At 40.2% G+C, this 16,552-nt stretch overlaps 1 protein-coding gene across 1 annotated transcript in view; it reads right to left on the bottom strand.

The window, feature by feature from the left end:
- The window catches only part of ptprga (protein tyrosine phosphatase receptor type Ga), a 540,919-nt gene that overhangs the window by 110,611 nt on the left and 413,756 nt on the right, over positions 1-16,552 (bottom strand). The window contains exon 6 of the mRNA XM_053316686.1: positions 16,152-16,218. Within this exon, the coding sequence (XP_053172661.1) occupies positions 16,152-16,218 (67 nt within the window). The remainder of the gene's footprint in view (positions 1-16,151; positions 16,219-16,552) is intronic.

The raw sequence follows: 16,552 nt of genomic DNA on the forward strand, positions 1-16,552 counted from the left end.
CGCTGTTTGCTTGCATGTGGTGTAAAGCATCTACAAGAGCCAGAAAGTTTGTGTTTCATGTGCAGATGTTTCCTGAGGGTTTGAAGCGAGACGCGCCTTAGCATGTGTTTGGTTCCTAAGAGCACTCATTCTAATGCATACATTTTGAAGACGGCCTATCTCGTCATCCTCTGTTCCTCAGGTACGCCCCACCAGCCCCCACCCCGTCACTATCAACACCCCCCTTCCTTGTCTCCAACTCTGCCTCCTTCCCCTGCTCGCTCTGTCGCACCGATTCGACGGAGCTGAAAATACATCTCTGAACTCTGCGTCAGGGAGGCGGTGGGAGATGGGGCTTGTCAGCGGGAGGGTGAGGAGGAAGGAGTGGGGGAGATGTTGTGGTAAGAGGAGGGGGGTGGGGGGTGGGGAGGTTAGGCCTGCAGCTCTATCTGTTGCCAATAAAGACGCTCATCCCCATTCCTGTCAAGTGACCCGCCCTTCTGCACGCATCAGCCCAGACACTCATCCTTTATTTCCATTCCTGTCATCCTCCTTCCTTCTGTTTTCTCTGAAACAGTGGATCGAATGTTCTCCCACCCCCCCCCCCCCTTTCTTCTTATCTCTTATCATCACTCCCTTTGTTACTACTTTCTTATTATTTTTTTCCTTTTCTTCCACCCTTCATTTCCCACCTTCCCCTTTTCTTCACAATTCTCTTCCTCCCTCACCTTCTCCTGTCTGGTGACAACTCCTCCCTCCTCCTGTCATGTTCCTTTCTTCTTCCTCTGAGGCAATTGAGTGATGAGGTGTTGATAATGAAAATGATCAAAGTACTTTTAATTCACGTTCTACCATTAAGTGACTTTGAAGAATTACTGCACTGTCTGTATCCTGAATATTGGCAGTAGCTGATTTGTAATTTAAAGGTTCATGAGGTAATACAAACATGTCCCTCAAAAGGCAGATGGAGGTAAAGTGGTTGTACAGTGTTATCAACAAACATTTCCAAGTCGGCGAAATTCAGCTTTCTGTAGTAAGAACTTACATTGCACCAAATGTATCCAAGAGAGTCCAAACTGTCCGAGACATAACATCTGACTTTGCAGTTCCCATCAGACCTACAGAACCCTCCCAAGTCAAAAAAAATGGGACTGTGATGGGATCAGTGTTTTCAGCAAATCCCCCAAAAGATATTTCTTTATGTGACTCTTGTCCATCAGGAACAAAGGTGACATTACTATATACTCTATATATTAACACAGAAGACTGCTGTATGTTTTCTGTTTCTTAGTGACAGTTAGCTTTGGTTTCTTTTAACCATGACCATTGGTAGCAGTAAAAGCCATCAGGTAAGTGTTATTTTAATAAACTCCTGGTGTACTTACAAACTTTCCAATGCATGGATTTATGAGTAAAGACCCTATTTGTTCTACTGTAGGTTTGATAACAATCCAGGCATTATTAGTGGGGTCATTTACCAGATACACTGTTGGTTCCATTAGCGCCTGTACTAAACCATTTGGCTGATGGCTCAACTCTACTAATTTGAAACCAAATGAAAAAAAGGGCTGAGGCGATGTTTAGATAGACGTAATGGTGCATATGAGACTAGGTCAAAATTACTCCGAACCATCACTTTAAGCCTTCACAGATAGTACCACGAATACGCTATGCCCATAAATGGTCATACTCAATGCATCTACAGTAATGTAATTAGCCTACAAACAAGGAAACAAGCTTTGTATGGCCCACCACCCGTCCTTAAGTCTTGCTGCTTCTGACTTTGCTTCTCAGATTAATTATTTGCATGATCACGAGAGATCTCTTATCAGGAAGACACCATCATATGCTGTTTTAAGTATTCAAAAAAAATGACCAATGCTGTCCCAGATGAGTCTACGTCAAATATGCAGCAACTACCACACTTAAAATCAGTTGCCACAACTTAAGGTACAATCCTGACTTTAAAAACAGGAGAGAGACAGCAGCAGTTTTGTGATACTTTCATCTTTGAGAGAAATGAGTGCAGCAACAAAAGAGTGCAGTCTGTTGTGTGGGAGCATTTTCAGGTTGTTTGGTATGATCTTGTTAAAAGTAGCACTTGTGAGCAGCAACTGTCTGACTGCAATAACACCTCATCAGCTGTGATTAGTGTTTGTACCCTGAGAGAAGTTTGTAGTAAAAATGAAATCCTCTGAATCTTGCAGTACAGCAAAATCACCTCAATCCTATAATCCCACAACTATGAACTACCACACCACTTGAATGCACTAATACTCATTTCAAACACATTTCTTATTCATTTATTTCTTATTATTATGATATTTGGACATTGTGACCTGAAGTTGTATCCAGCAAACATAATTTCAACCATTTTTTACAAGACCCAGAAGTGATTCAGTTGGAAAGGTTCAGAAATCTGTTTCTCCATCATGAGTGAAAAGACTCCCATGTGATACTGAGGAGCCCAGCACTACATAACGCCCGTGGGAAGAAGTTGCACCACAACTGAGCAGTGCATTTGCATTTTTATTTTTACATGTTCATAAAATCACTTAAGCAGAGAGTGCCTAGCCACTGGAAACACAGTACTGTTGTTGCCATCGTCCTGTAAAGCAACTCCAGGGAGGGGAATGGGTTCAGGTGGGTGATGGGTGGTGGGTGGCATCCACTTCCCTCCAGATGAGAGTGTTTGAGAAACTGATAAAAAGGACATACTCTAAAACAGGGGTGTCAAACATGCGGCCCATGGGCCAGAACCGGCCCGCTGAGTGATCCAATCCGGCCCACTTTCCTTCCTGTCTTCTTTTCCTTCCTTCCTCCCTCCCTTTCTTCCTTCCTTTCATCTGTCCTTCCTTCTGCCCTTCTTCCCTTTCTTTCTTTCTTTCTTTTTTCCTTCTTTCCTTCCTTCCTGTCTTCTTTTCCTTCCTTCCTTCCTCCCTCCCTTTCTTCCTTCCTTCCATCTGTCCTTCCTCCCTTTCATTCTTTCTTTTTTCCATCTTGCCTTCCTTCGTTCCTTCCATCTTTCCTTCCTGTCTTCTTTTCCTTCCTTCCTTCCTCCCTTCCATCTATCCTTCCATCTATCCTTCCTTCCTTCCTTCCTTCATTCCGTCTGTCCTTCCTCCCTTTCTTTCTTTCTTTCTTTTTTCCTTCTTTCCTTACATCTTTCCTTCCAGTCTTCTTTTCCTTCCTCCCTCCCTTTCTTCCTTACTTCCATCTGTCCATCCTTCATTCCTTCCTCCCTTTCTTTCTTTCTTTTTTCCATCTTTCCTTCCTTCCTTCCTTCATTCCTTCCATCTTTCCTTCCTGTCTTCCTTTCTTTCTTTTTTCCGTCTTTCCTTCGTTCCTTCCATCTTTCCTTCCTGTCTTCTTTTCCTTCCCTTCTTCCCTCGTTCCATCCATCTTTTTAATGGTGCGGTCCACATGAGATCAAATTGGGCTGTATGTGGCCCTCGAATGAAAATGAGTTTGACTCCCCTGCTCTAAAACATGAGTAGGGGGCAGGGTGGGGACTGGACCATGCAGTACTTACATTAGTGTATTTAGGGAATCTGAGTGGAGCAAGTGAAAATGACAGTGTGTACATCGTTGGTAACTTTGTGTTCTTTCTAAAGGAAGCTTAACGACGTGACAGTTAAATTGACAGTTGATTAGCAGACAGATGAGGAAGAGGAGAATGTTTGTGAAGTCAAATACAGATTCAGACAGTAAATATCCAATCAGAGAGTTAGATTTTCCTACAGAAAAAAATATAGTCTGGTAATATGAAGACTTTTTTTGAATCAATTTTTATTTTAGTTATTTATTTTTTAATTAGTTTTAAATGTTGTGCCTACGCCTGATTTGACAGCTTGAGATGAAGCAAAATAGCCACCGAGTTTACCAACAGGGCTGGAGATGTGCCCTGAAAGACTGAAAAACAGCTCTTACCAGCATGAGCCAATCATTTCTGAATTTTGAAAATCTTTGAAAGGTCTAATAACACTAATTAATTATCTTTTAGTCTGAGAGCCAGTCCACACAAGCACATATGACATATGTGATACTGATATATGACAGAAGAAACTGCATCACCCAGTGTCTGAGGAAATACATTCATTTGGCATGATCCTGCAGGTCATGGTTTATGTCTAATGGCAATATTAATTGGCAGTGTGAGAAGCAGTCTAGCATTATAAAGAGATGCAGAGAGTGTGAGGTGGGAGTGTTGGGCTTCAATAGTGTTTCAAACCTACAATTAATATGTGCCTTTAAGCCACACTAATGGCGTGGTTCTAGAAGGTGATGTGTATCTGTTGGTGCAGAATGAACATTCATGGTGCCAAGAGTATGAATCCCACTGACTTTGGTGATATTGGATGGAGTTCCATGAAATGTAATACATACATTCACATTAACCTCAGGAGAAGAGAGGACTGGCCATCAGGAGTATGTGCTAGTAGTGGAGGTCAATTCTTGACCGAGGATGGAGCTGTTTTACATTTTGTTGTATTGACCTCAATGCAATGACAATAAAGACAATTCAATTCAATTGGACCAGTGGCATAATAAAAGAAAATAAAAAGAAAAAAAGTGATGGAGAGACAGCTGGCCCAATGTCTTTCTGGGTGGCTATTACAACATTTAAAACAATCACATTTAAAGAAATATTATTACTGTTATTTAATACAAAACTTTCTATCATTCCCAAAAAGTTTCAGTGCTTCTCAAACCTTTTCTGTCATTTCCCACTTTGGACAAGGTGGAATTTCAAGCCCCGCTTCCCCGACAAAATGCTAATGAAATACTACTGAGCTGTAAACCTTAGCCTCAGGGTGGAGTCAGAGGTCATCTCAGTTCACCACAACTAAAATCAGCACGTTAAAATATAAATAAAGCAGCAGGAGGATGGAAAGGTAAGAGTGCAGTGGATGCAGTGTGTCATTCATAGGGAAGCGGTAGCGTCATGGCAACCCCAGAACTAAACAAGGCTTTGACAGAGGTTGTGAGTGTGGTCAAAACCCCCTGAAAGCACGACTGTTCCGTTCTCCACACTCTGTGAGGAGATGAGAGCTGATCATACCACTGTGTTGTTTTCACAGCGAGGCAAGGTGGCTCTCCAGGGGCAAAGTGTTGTCACGCGTCTTTGAGCTCAGTTCAGTGATGCACTGTCTTGTGTTTCTCTGCTGGCGCTGGATCGCCAACTTTTGTGGTCAAATTGATCCATTTTGTAACGTTAACAATACTGCCTCTCTCTGTGAAAGTTTGTTTATTGTTAAGCTGCACTATGGCTCCAAGTTTCCTTTTTTCTCCCAGTGTCCTATCTAATGTTCTTTTCATTGATGCTACATGTAGGCTAGTAATGATGCCTTTGTATGTGTGTGGGTGTTTTGTTTTGAATGTATGATCTTTGTTGTCAATAAAGAAAAGGCATTAATAAAATATAGGCATACAAAAGGCACATTTCCTCACATTAGTCACACCCCACACTATGAGAACCGCAGAGTTAAAGTAAGGTAAGGTTTTATTGATGCCCCGAGGGGGAAATTTAAAATTGACGCAACAGTAGCCTTCTAATGGTGAAGTGATACAATATACAATAAATAATCTGTAATTATATAAATCTACAATATAAATTCCTTATACTATATACAAGTGTGCCTCAGTCTTATTAGTGGGAGTGGGAGGTACTGGGAGCTGTCAGCCGCTCTTTGGATGAATCACACACTACAGCAAGTCTCTACTTTACATGTAATGTCATGATCAAGTCAAAATCTCAACATCTTCAATACTATGACAACATATATGCAAAAGTCATTTCCCATCAGCCTGAGCTGTATTTTGTGTTCAGTGCTAATACTAAGAAAACGTTGCTAACACATTGAACTGTGGTTCAGCTGCCAGTGGAAGGTTTGAACTGTTTAAGTCTTTGTAAAGTAAGAATAAATATGTGTTCTGAGTTTGACATAGCACAGAAAAGTGTGTTGTTAACCACCCTGCCAAATTTGAATGATTAAAAAAATCACCAAATATATGAAATTAGGCTTCAAAGTTGTGTAAAACTCAGCCTCTTTCTCTGCTACCAAACACTGTGGGAGTGCCCGCCGAGTTCACTGAAACCCCGCCCCCTACCAAGTGTCACCTGTCAATCAAAGTCACCACCTCTACCAGAAACATGGACGCTACATCTGAGAGCTTTCTGCTGCTAACTCAGCTGCTAGCTCGGCGGCTAACTCAGCTAACTGGCTAACTGTAGACTGTAGTAGTAGTAGTGTGCTGAATGTATTTATACCTCTACAGCAGCAGGGGAGGGTTTATTTTCAGAGCCGTCCACTAAATCCTGAACACAGAAATGTTGAAACACAGTTTGTGAAGCCTAGCTCCACAATTCAAATCTAAATGGTTGAAATGCTTTTTACACCTTTTTTAGAAATACATTTATGACCTATTTAATGTGTTTAAAAGTGTTAAGAATCAAATCTCCTCACTGCTTGTTTCTTCATCCAAATACAAGTTTCTATTGATTGGCTCTGGCTCTCTGATCAATATTGAATAACTGCTCTCTATAATGATAGGCTGTTGGCAGTCATCCTAAGGAAAGAAGGGAAGGTTGATCCTTCTCAAATGAATAATTATAATACTTTTAATGATCATGCTAGATGAAGGATCAGTAATTGAAACACTCCTGGATCATCAGAAAACTGTGATACTGTGTTCCCAATTTCAAGCAGAGGAGCACAGGACAGTGAAACGACTCCAGCAGCAGCAGCAGCAGCAACACCAACTACATAAAGATAGTGTGAAAGTGATTGTTAAACAGCATCATTTTTCTACTTGACCATTTTTTGGGCCGGCGTTACACTTTCATACATGGTTTAAAAGAATTGTAATTCCCTATCAAACAGCCACTGTTAGCAGCCTAAACTAAGTGCTGGTGTCAGAATGAATTAGGTGTCTGCCTCTTGGTTATGAGCACACAATCATTAAGCATCTATGATGAAAGAGTATTAATACAGTGTAGTCATAACTGCTATTATCTTGATTTTGGAACTCCTGAACAGTGCTGCTTTGTGGATAAAGTGGGTCTTGGAAAACTTTTACAGGGACAGTGACGCACTTTTAATTTTTAATTTTTATTTTAGATGTTTCTAAATCCCAGAGTGTTTGAGGACAGTTTAAAGAATAAAATAACCACAGACTCATTTATCTGCACTGCAGTTAGATTGCTTCATTTGCACATGAAATGAGGTGCCATTTTATGCCTGGATGAGGACTTTGTATTTTGCAATGATAAGTAGATTTTTATTGCAAAACACTGAGCTAGTGACTCCCTATCCAGTCCTATCAACAGATGGTAAATGCTGGGATTTACTGTCTGGATTTATTAGAATTTTATGTCATGTTTTTATTGTTTCTTTTATTGTGTGTTCCTATTGTAAAGCACTGGACAATAATGTTTGAATTCATCTGAGTGGTTTATGGTCTTGAGTGATATTTCTCTCAGTGTATTAGCCAGGGAATCAGTTTTGCAGAACAGCTTGTTCTATTTCATGAGATTTTTCTCTTTGACCTATGTATATATAATAAAACAAATAAATGAGAACATTCTGATGTATGAACAAACTAATCTCAGTGTGTGTGGAAGGAGACAGTCCTGATACTGATACTAAGAGCAGGAAAATGACTGCTCCTTCTCACCATAGCTGTGGCTCATCATCATGCTGTCGCCAGCTTTGGCGTTTTCACAGAAATGGATGTCAGGATTGAGGTTCCATCCATGAACAGCAACATTCCTGGTTCAAATCCAACTACGGACCTTTGGTGTATCTCTTCATCGCTCTACTGGTGTTATCCTAATAAAGCTATACACTGCCCAAAACATCATAAGAATATATTTTTAAAAGGGGTGAGGGAGAAACAAGAACTCTTAAATCAACATATTACTTTGATCAGCATGACAAATGTTAACTAAAAAAGAAATAATCTCTAAATACTGTGTATAATAAACAATATAAGTGAATATGAATAAGCTAATAATGTTTTTAGGTAACTTCATTTGTTGACCCATGTAGCCGTCAACTGAACTCATAAATCATGAATCTTTGAAGGTTATAATTAAACAATTCAAACTGACAGTACAACATGATTACACTGAATCAATAACAAGAAAACACCTAACATCAACACAGTCAGGCTGAATGAAGGAGTGAAATAAAATGATCTACACAGAGCTTTTTGGGGTTGGCATGTGCTCATTTTAAGCTCTGCCAGATGATGAAATCCATGTTGGAGGTGTTATTGTAAATCCACTTTTAATCTGATAACCTACTTATAAACCTACTTCAAACCAAATTCTACAGATTTTTTTGATATAAATTGCAGGAAAATGGAATTCATTTGATCTCTGACCTGAGACAGGAAGTGACAAACACTGCAGGCTTCATCTCTCTTAGTAATAAAGTGTACGCCTGTGATTCTGTGTCTGACATCCGGTTCAGTGAACTGGAGAAGAGGGACGCGAGCATGTCGACAGATTTTAGAGGATTAGGGCCTAAGAAGTGTGTTTGGAGTATGTCCAGTACAGTGCGGGGGGGGGGGGGCGGGGGGGGGGGGGGCTTTTGGTGTGTTGCCATTGTTTAGATGCGACACACAGCTGTGTATTTACCCACCCTTCATGTCATCACTGTGTCATTTCTTCTGTTTATCTACTCCAGCGTCTGTGCTCCTGCTGCTCTCGTGTCACAGTACTGAAATGAAGCTCTTCCTACTCGCAGCACAAATTACAAGTCCATTAATTCACTATCTCACTCACTGCTTGAAGTCTCCACTGACTCGGCACTCTGCGACTCTGATTGGCAATTAATTTTTAAAGGGTGTACATGGCCTATGGTGGTTTCCCCTGATTTGAGGTACAGTTTCAACCCTGTAGCACTTGTGTAGGTGTTTAAATTCTGTGTTCTTTCCCTCATTCTCTCTCAGTCTGTGCTACTGTATTGTCTACCATTCCTTTATTGATGGGGGTTTAGTCCCACAGCACTCGCTTTCACATTCAATCTGATGTGGCTCCACTGCACACTGCTCGCATGTTAAGCTTCTTTCCAGAAATTTGGGCCAGACACTTCTATTTATCTGTCCTGTTTTTTTTCATGGTGCAGTTTGGAGGATTTGATTCTCAGCTTCTATCTCGATTTTAGTGGGTGTTTTGCCAGTTTGTGAAAGATGGTAGTTAGTTATGCCAAACATTTTAATTTTAATGTTTAAGGACCATCAGTTTGGACTGAGAAGTAGGGTCTTTGAGATATTCTTTATTTTATTTTCAGTACACCTTTTCTTTCTGCACTCCAGCTGTGCTGTGCATTATAGCGTGAAGAAGTGAGGAAAGGCCTGCTGTTTAGGAAGAACTTGGATGAGTCAGAACAGACTCCTCATCCTTTCCTTTAACATCAAGCTGAACTTTCTTTGTGTATTTATTGTTTCTATATAACAACTACTGGCCAGATTGCAGTGAAATCTGATTTTGACATCAGTGTTTCCCAGAGGATGAACCTCCTGGATTATACATAAACTCTCATTCCTTACTTGACATCATGTGACATCATGTTCAAGTGCCTCTGTATACACAATGTACACAACACTCCCCATAGTTAATGAACAGTGTTTGTTGTTATAACCAGAGTCAATGATAGAGATGCAAATTCTACAGACTCTATTCAAATAAAGACAAATGGAGAAGGAGAACATGGCCAGTGTGTCCCATGAAGTACAACAATCTAATAAATGTTGTCTAATGAATGTATAAATGAGGCCTAATTCAACAACGCTGACTCAACTTGTGATACACAGTAAATACTGAGACTGACTTTCAGACCTCCTGTGGTCATGTGACTAATGATTGTTATGTGGGTGTCCTTTCCTCCAATAAGCAGATGTAGAGACAGTGTTATGTTACTATCTTAATGGAATTGTCTTGGGGTTGTTGGAAGGAATCATGTGATACTGACACTGTTTATTTCCTCTAACCATGACCTTTCTCTAATCTGCTGAGCAATCTTGTTTATGCTGACATCTAGTTGTTTAATATCGCCCCTTACTGCAGTAATGTAGAGGTATACTTCAGGGTGTGTCAGTACATAGTGGCATCACTACTAAGTACTGAAGGCACTTAGTGGAAACACTATTTGTTGTAGTAAATGCATCACAGTTATACACTGTAAGACATGTCTATAGTGATACATTGAAATGCTGTAAAAATATATATATCTATTTGCAGAAATTACCTATTACTGTATTTTAAACACATAAACAAACATAACACAAAAAGCATTACAATGCAGATAGTGTTAAAATAACATTATTTCAGTCAGGTAGATTTTGTGCAAAATTATAGAAAAAAATCACTTAAATGTCTTCTATGTATCTTACGATGAGACTTTCAAATGACATTTGTTTGGTATTTTCAGTGAATTGAATGGGATTCTATGTATAATAAGTGACACATGGATGTGAATCTTACTAAAAGAATGTATTTAACAGCATAATAGCCATGTGAAGTCAGCAGAAGCCCAATGTTGAATTTAGTGGATTAAAATATAATTGTATCCTTTTTTTAATTGTGTTAAATGTATAGGTTGTTCTATAAAGATGATTACAGTTTTGCCATACTTTTTAGAGAATTATCCTGGCAACCACAGCTGCCAGTTTCTCATAAGCAGGATTATTATTACAGTGTGAGTATGGAGCTTTGCTATTCTTTTTGTGTTACAGCTACAACACAGCCAACCAGAGGGGGCAGTCACACTGCTGGCTGCTAAATTACTGTTTAACTCTGCTAATTACTCTTTAAATGGTCTTGGCTGCCTGAGCTCAAATAAACCATCTGTAAATATGTCATGATGAAGATTGTATGTTAGCATTTAGTTCAAAGGAGCTGTTGACATATTGCGTATGTCATTGTGTGCACACTATACTGAAAATATGTCCATTATATGTCAATGCTGTTAACCACAAATTGCACAAGGCATGATGTCACATGGTAAATAGACTGTACTTATAAAGCACTTTTCTAGTCTTTTCAACCACTTAAAGCACTTTTTCACTACATGTCACATTCACACACATGCACAAACATTCACACACATTCACAAACATTCACTCACATTCACACACATTCACTCACATTCACACACATTCACACACATTCACTCATATTCACACACATTCACACACATTCACACACATTCACACACATTCACTCATATTCACACACATTCACTCACATTCACACACATTGTCTCCTCCAGGCTGGACTACTGCAACGCACTCCTCATCGGGATCCCTAGCAAGAGCATTCAAAAGCTCCAATACATCCAGAACAGCGCTGCTAGGATCCTGATGAGGGTGCGGAAATTCAATCACATCACTCCCATTCTAAAAACACTCCACTGGCTCCCTGTCTCACTCCGCATTGAGTATAAGGTCTCCCTCCTCACCCACCAGTGCCTCCATGGAACTGCCCCCACATACCTCAAGGACCTCCTCACTCCTCAGACATCCACACGTTCCCTCCGTTCTTCCTCCACCCATCTCCTTAAAACCCCAAGGACTAAGCTCCACACAATGGGAGATCGGGCTTTCTGCTCCGCCGCCCCCCGTCTTTGGAACGCCCTCCCAGACCACCTGAGGGCACCACAGGCTACTGACACTTTTAAATGTGGCCTGAAAACCCACCCTTTTAAAAAAAGCATATGATTGCTGATTTTATGTGTCGTTTTTACTCTGTAGCACTTTGAGATTGCTTTTATGAAAAGTGCATTACAAATAAAATTTATTATTATTATTATTATTCACACACATTCACACACATTCACTCACATTCACACACATTCACACACATTCACTCACATTCACACACATTCACTCACATTCACACACATTCACTCACATTCACACACATTCACTCACATTCACACACATTCACTCACATTCATACACATTCACTCACATTCACTCACATTCACTCACATTCACACACATTCACTCACATTCATACACTGATGACAGGAGCTACTACACAGAGTACCAACCTGCTTATCAGGAGGGGAGCTAGCATTCACACACATTCACACACCATTGGGGCAGCCATCAGGAGCAATTTGGGGTTAAGTTTGTTCCCTAAGGACACATTGACATGGAGACAGAGGAGCCAGGAATAGAACCTCCAATCTCCATGTATCTTCCATGTTAGGAGTGTAAGAGTGAATGGCTCTAAACATGTCCTCTATGGCAATAATGATATTTATCCTCTCTTTTGTTCTACCAGTGACTTTTCCAGATGTGAATGTTCAAACTTTTTCACTATACTGATGATGATCTCTGCAGTACTTGACAATATACAGTACATAATTCACTGTGACTGACATTAAAATCAAAAAGCATGAGAGAGCTATCACCGCCTCCTTTCACCTCTCATCCTTCCCATCATGGTACCACATCATTATCAGTCTGCATCTGCCTCCAAAGCCCCTGCGTACCCTGAGTAGACAATGGGCTCCTCTCTTTGCTGCCAAAGCCTTTCATGAGCCCTGCTATGTAAATCAGACTCAGCCCTTCTTTTTTTTTTCTTTTTTTTACCGGGCTGATTTCACAGGGATGACGCAGAGCCGCTCACCGGCTAGCTAGTCAGAGGGCATTTGTTCCAGCGAGGTTTCATGTAAAATGCAACAAGGCATGAGGTACAAAGACAGTGGAGTCAGACCTGCGGTGCGTGTCCGCCAGACAAGCCTGGCAACAAGAGAAGAGAGCGCTGTGAAAAATTTAACCACCTGCTGCTTCATAGAGTAGCAACGGTGGAGACAGAGCAAATTAAGCAACCACCTTCCCTGTGGGGGGAGACACGGGAGCGCAGCCTTGATTGAACTTGAGTGGTCTTTGTGTTAGATGAATTATGGAGGCAGAGTAGTTTTTCCAAGACAGTTGAGCAGGAGATAAAGTGCAAGTATCATGCAGGGGGGATTCTTTATCAAAGTTTTATTTGTGTATGCCGACGCTCTCAAAATTCACTCTGAAGCCGCTCTATTGTTACAAGGAGAGCAGGGCCCTTTGAGGGGGGCAAGACAGAACATTGCTTTAGGATGAATGTTTTGATCATGACAGGGTTGCACTTCAGGGCTGTGTGCAGGAGACAACTGTTTTTGACTGAGGGCATACAGTGCTCAGAAGAAACGATGTAAAACCCTCTAATTTGTAATAAGGTGGGGGGGGGGGGGGGGGCATTGAATTGTCCCAGAAGTCCTAATTTATTGTGTGAATATACTGAATATGAGGCACTAAATGATGCAAAAGGCAACATCTTTTTGATGAGTGCAATCAAAGCTCCAGTAGCCTGCAGTTAAAGTTTAATAAAATGATACATCACATATTTATCCCACCAAGGTCCTGCTTACACTTGAGTTCTCTTTGCATCCTTTCTCTGTAGTCAAATCCATGTTGTAAATTACACCTGTCATACAGTATGTATCCTATACTGTACTCATCAGTCTCTTTGACCATTTTTCAACTTCTCAAATCTGTTATGTTTCATAAATGTTTGTCCAACAACACATCATCCTCATGTGTGAATCACAAATAGAGTTTTGAACCTTTTTTCTCTTATTTTGCAAGGACAATGTTTACATTCAGAAAGCCATGTTGCATTTATGTTTGCATCCAGTGGGGCATCACAATAAAATTAGGCATAATGTGTTAATTCCACAATAGTAGATATGTTATGTTGTTACCTAACAGTTGTGGTGTAAAAAGCCTGCATATATCGGTATTGTAAATTAGGAGTTGGACAATATCGGAATATCAGATATCGGCCGAAAAGCCATTATCCAGCATCCCTAGTACTAATGCATAGTACAGTATACTTTCTAGTTCACTATACCTGTCAGATGGTAAATGGTAGATGGACTGTACTTATATAGCGCCTTTCTAGCGCTTTTACATTACATGTCATTCACCCATCCACACACATTCATACACTGATGGCAGGAGCTACCACGCAGGGTGCCAACCTGCTCATCAGGAGGAAACTAACCATTCATTCACATTCACACACCGTTGGCGCAGCAAAGGGAGCAATTTGGGGTTAAGTATCTTGCCCAAGGACACATCGACATATGGACGGGAGGAGCCGGGAATTGAACCGCCATCTTCCAAACATCATCCCACTTCAAACATGTACAGTGCTTTGAATACATTTATGTTAATGACAAATTGTAACCAGAAATCAATTGACTCTCTTTTCCCATTATCTTAATATTGGCTCCATTTCCTTTTGAGTTGTGGAATGTAGCCATCCATAAAAAACATGAACATTCCCTTTACAATGCCACCATAGCTCAGACTGATAAGGTTTTAGTTAGAAGTGCTAATTTACCACGCTAATTCCACTTCCCTCCTGAGTACAAGTGATGAAATTAGCTAAGCAAATTTACAGTTCAAATATTATGTATGCCCCATCAGTGTGTAAAGCTGATCTGGACTGAGGTCAAATATATCATTGCTCAGGACAGGAATACTGTTCCGCTGTCATAGTTTGCAGATACATTGAAATTCAACTAAATGAATCGGAAGTCCTAATAATACTGGACCCTGATTGGCTGACAGTTCCTTTGATATAAACTGGCTTGAATGGACAGAATGTATCCCAGTAAATGGGATTGAATTCCGGCATTGATTAGAGTCTTACTCTTTAAAAAAAATCTAGACATATCAGGTCGTCCACACCGAAAATCACCTGTTTTACCTGAATATGGACACGAGTGGGACATTGTTTCTCAGCTTTATGGTGCTGGGTCAGCTTGCCTCAGGTTATTTTCTGGAGATGGCACTACTTCTATTTTATGCACAGACTCAACCTCAAACTCATCCAGCACAGTCCTAGATTACAATCTCCTTTAATTTGGACATTTCAGTTATGACTCATGATTCACATGACAGAATGACTCATGAGAACGATGACGCTGACCGAGGCTTTAGTTCAGCAATATGACTGAAAAATGCTTTCCATTATATCTTGTTGCTGAGCAACACTCTAGTCATTAAAGCTGCAGTTGGTAAGTTTTATAAAAGTAACTTTTTGTCATATTTGCTAAGACTGTCACTATGTAAAGACATCATTACATGAAACTAGTAATCTGTAAAAAAAAAAAAAAAAAATCAGGCTCATTTAGCCCCGCCTACCAGAACCAATCAGAGCCAGGATTGTGTCTGATGGAGTGTCTGACAGCTGTCAGTCCCCTCTCTCAAAGTTACCAACTGCAGCTTTAAGCAAGAGAGAAATCTTGCATCATCTTTGATTTTATATAGTTGATTTGACTTTAATAGCAGGGTCTGGGTACAACATTTTGTCATTTTACACCTACTTGACCTCATAGCTGGACTCAACCATAGAGCCAACCTACAGTGTGCTGGAAGATTAAAAGAATGCCTATAAATAATGATCTAATGGAGCTTTAGAAACTGAGCACTAAGTGAATTTTTGACATCTTAAACGTGCCTGAAAACTCACGAAAATTTGCACACATGCCAAACTGTGAAAAATTGATATTTTATGGCTTGCAGAATTGGTTGTAGCAAAATGGCTCAATGGCGCCACCTAGGCATATTTTAAAAAATTGAGCTCCTTGCCCCAGATTAACATACACAAACGAAATTCAGCACACACGTATCATCTAAAGACGCACAACAAAGTCTCTTGGACCCCTACCTTAACTCCAACTGGTAGTTGGCCACTTTGATTTGAATTTTCAATTTTGGCACAATTTTCTCGATTTCCACGCCTCATACAATAACGAACTCCCCCTACATGTGTAATCTGACCCACTTCAAATTTGCTCAGTATCATATTAAAAGCATGGAGATGCTAAGTTATCAAAATCTCTTGCCTCTGTTATACCTGATGGGCATGGCGGTGCTGTGAATTTTGAGGTTTCATCATTAACAAGGAAGTCCAACATGCATTGTCCAATCTCCCACCCTGAACAAGTCTATGTGTCAATAGACTGCAACACAGGCCTGCATGCATGGAGCGACGGCCTGTTCATCGCTACCTGCAGCTTTAATTCATATTAATACAGAAAATCTGAACTGTCTAATGAACGAGTAGGTAAGATTTTCTTGTATGACTAGACACTGGTGCTGCTACTCACCATGATGAACCACACCCTTCAGACCGTGGATGATGGGGTCGACTGCAGGGTTGTCCTTCCCTCCCACCTGAGGAACACAAAAAGATAGATCTGTGGTAAGATACAGTGATCAATATATAGCATTATTATGCATAGACAACATGACTGCATACTCACATACTGTTCATATTCTGACTCATAATTATTCTCTACACTAATACACATTCATACATTCAATGTAATGAATCCTTCTGTTTGATTAAAAGACATTCACTCTCACTATTTTATAGTCCAGGACAACATTTCATAGAATATGAAGAATTTGAATGCTTTTTCTATATAGACTGAGTCAAATTTGTACATTTGCATATATAAAAATGTGTATCAGCTGAACAAAATTATAAAAGTTATGCATTTTATTT

Source organism: Scomber japonicus, chromosome 3 (genome assembly GCF_027409825.1).
Source record: "Scomber japonicus isolate fScoJap1 chromosome 3, fScoJap1.pri, whole genome shotgun sequence".
Lineage (NCBI taxonomy): Eukaryota > Metazoa > Chordata > Actinopteri > Scombriformes > Scombridae > Scomber > Scomber japonicus.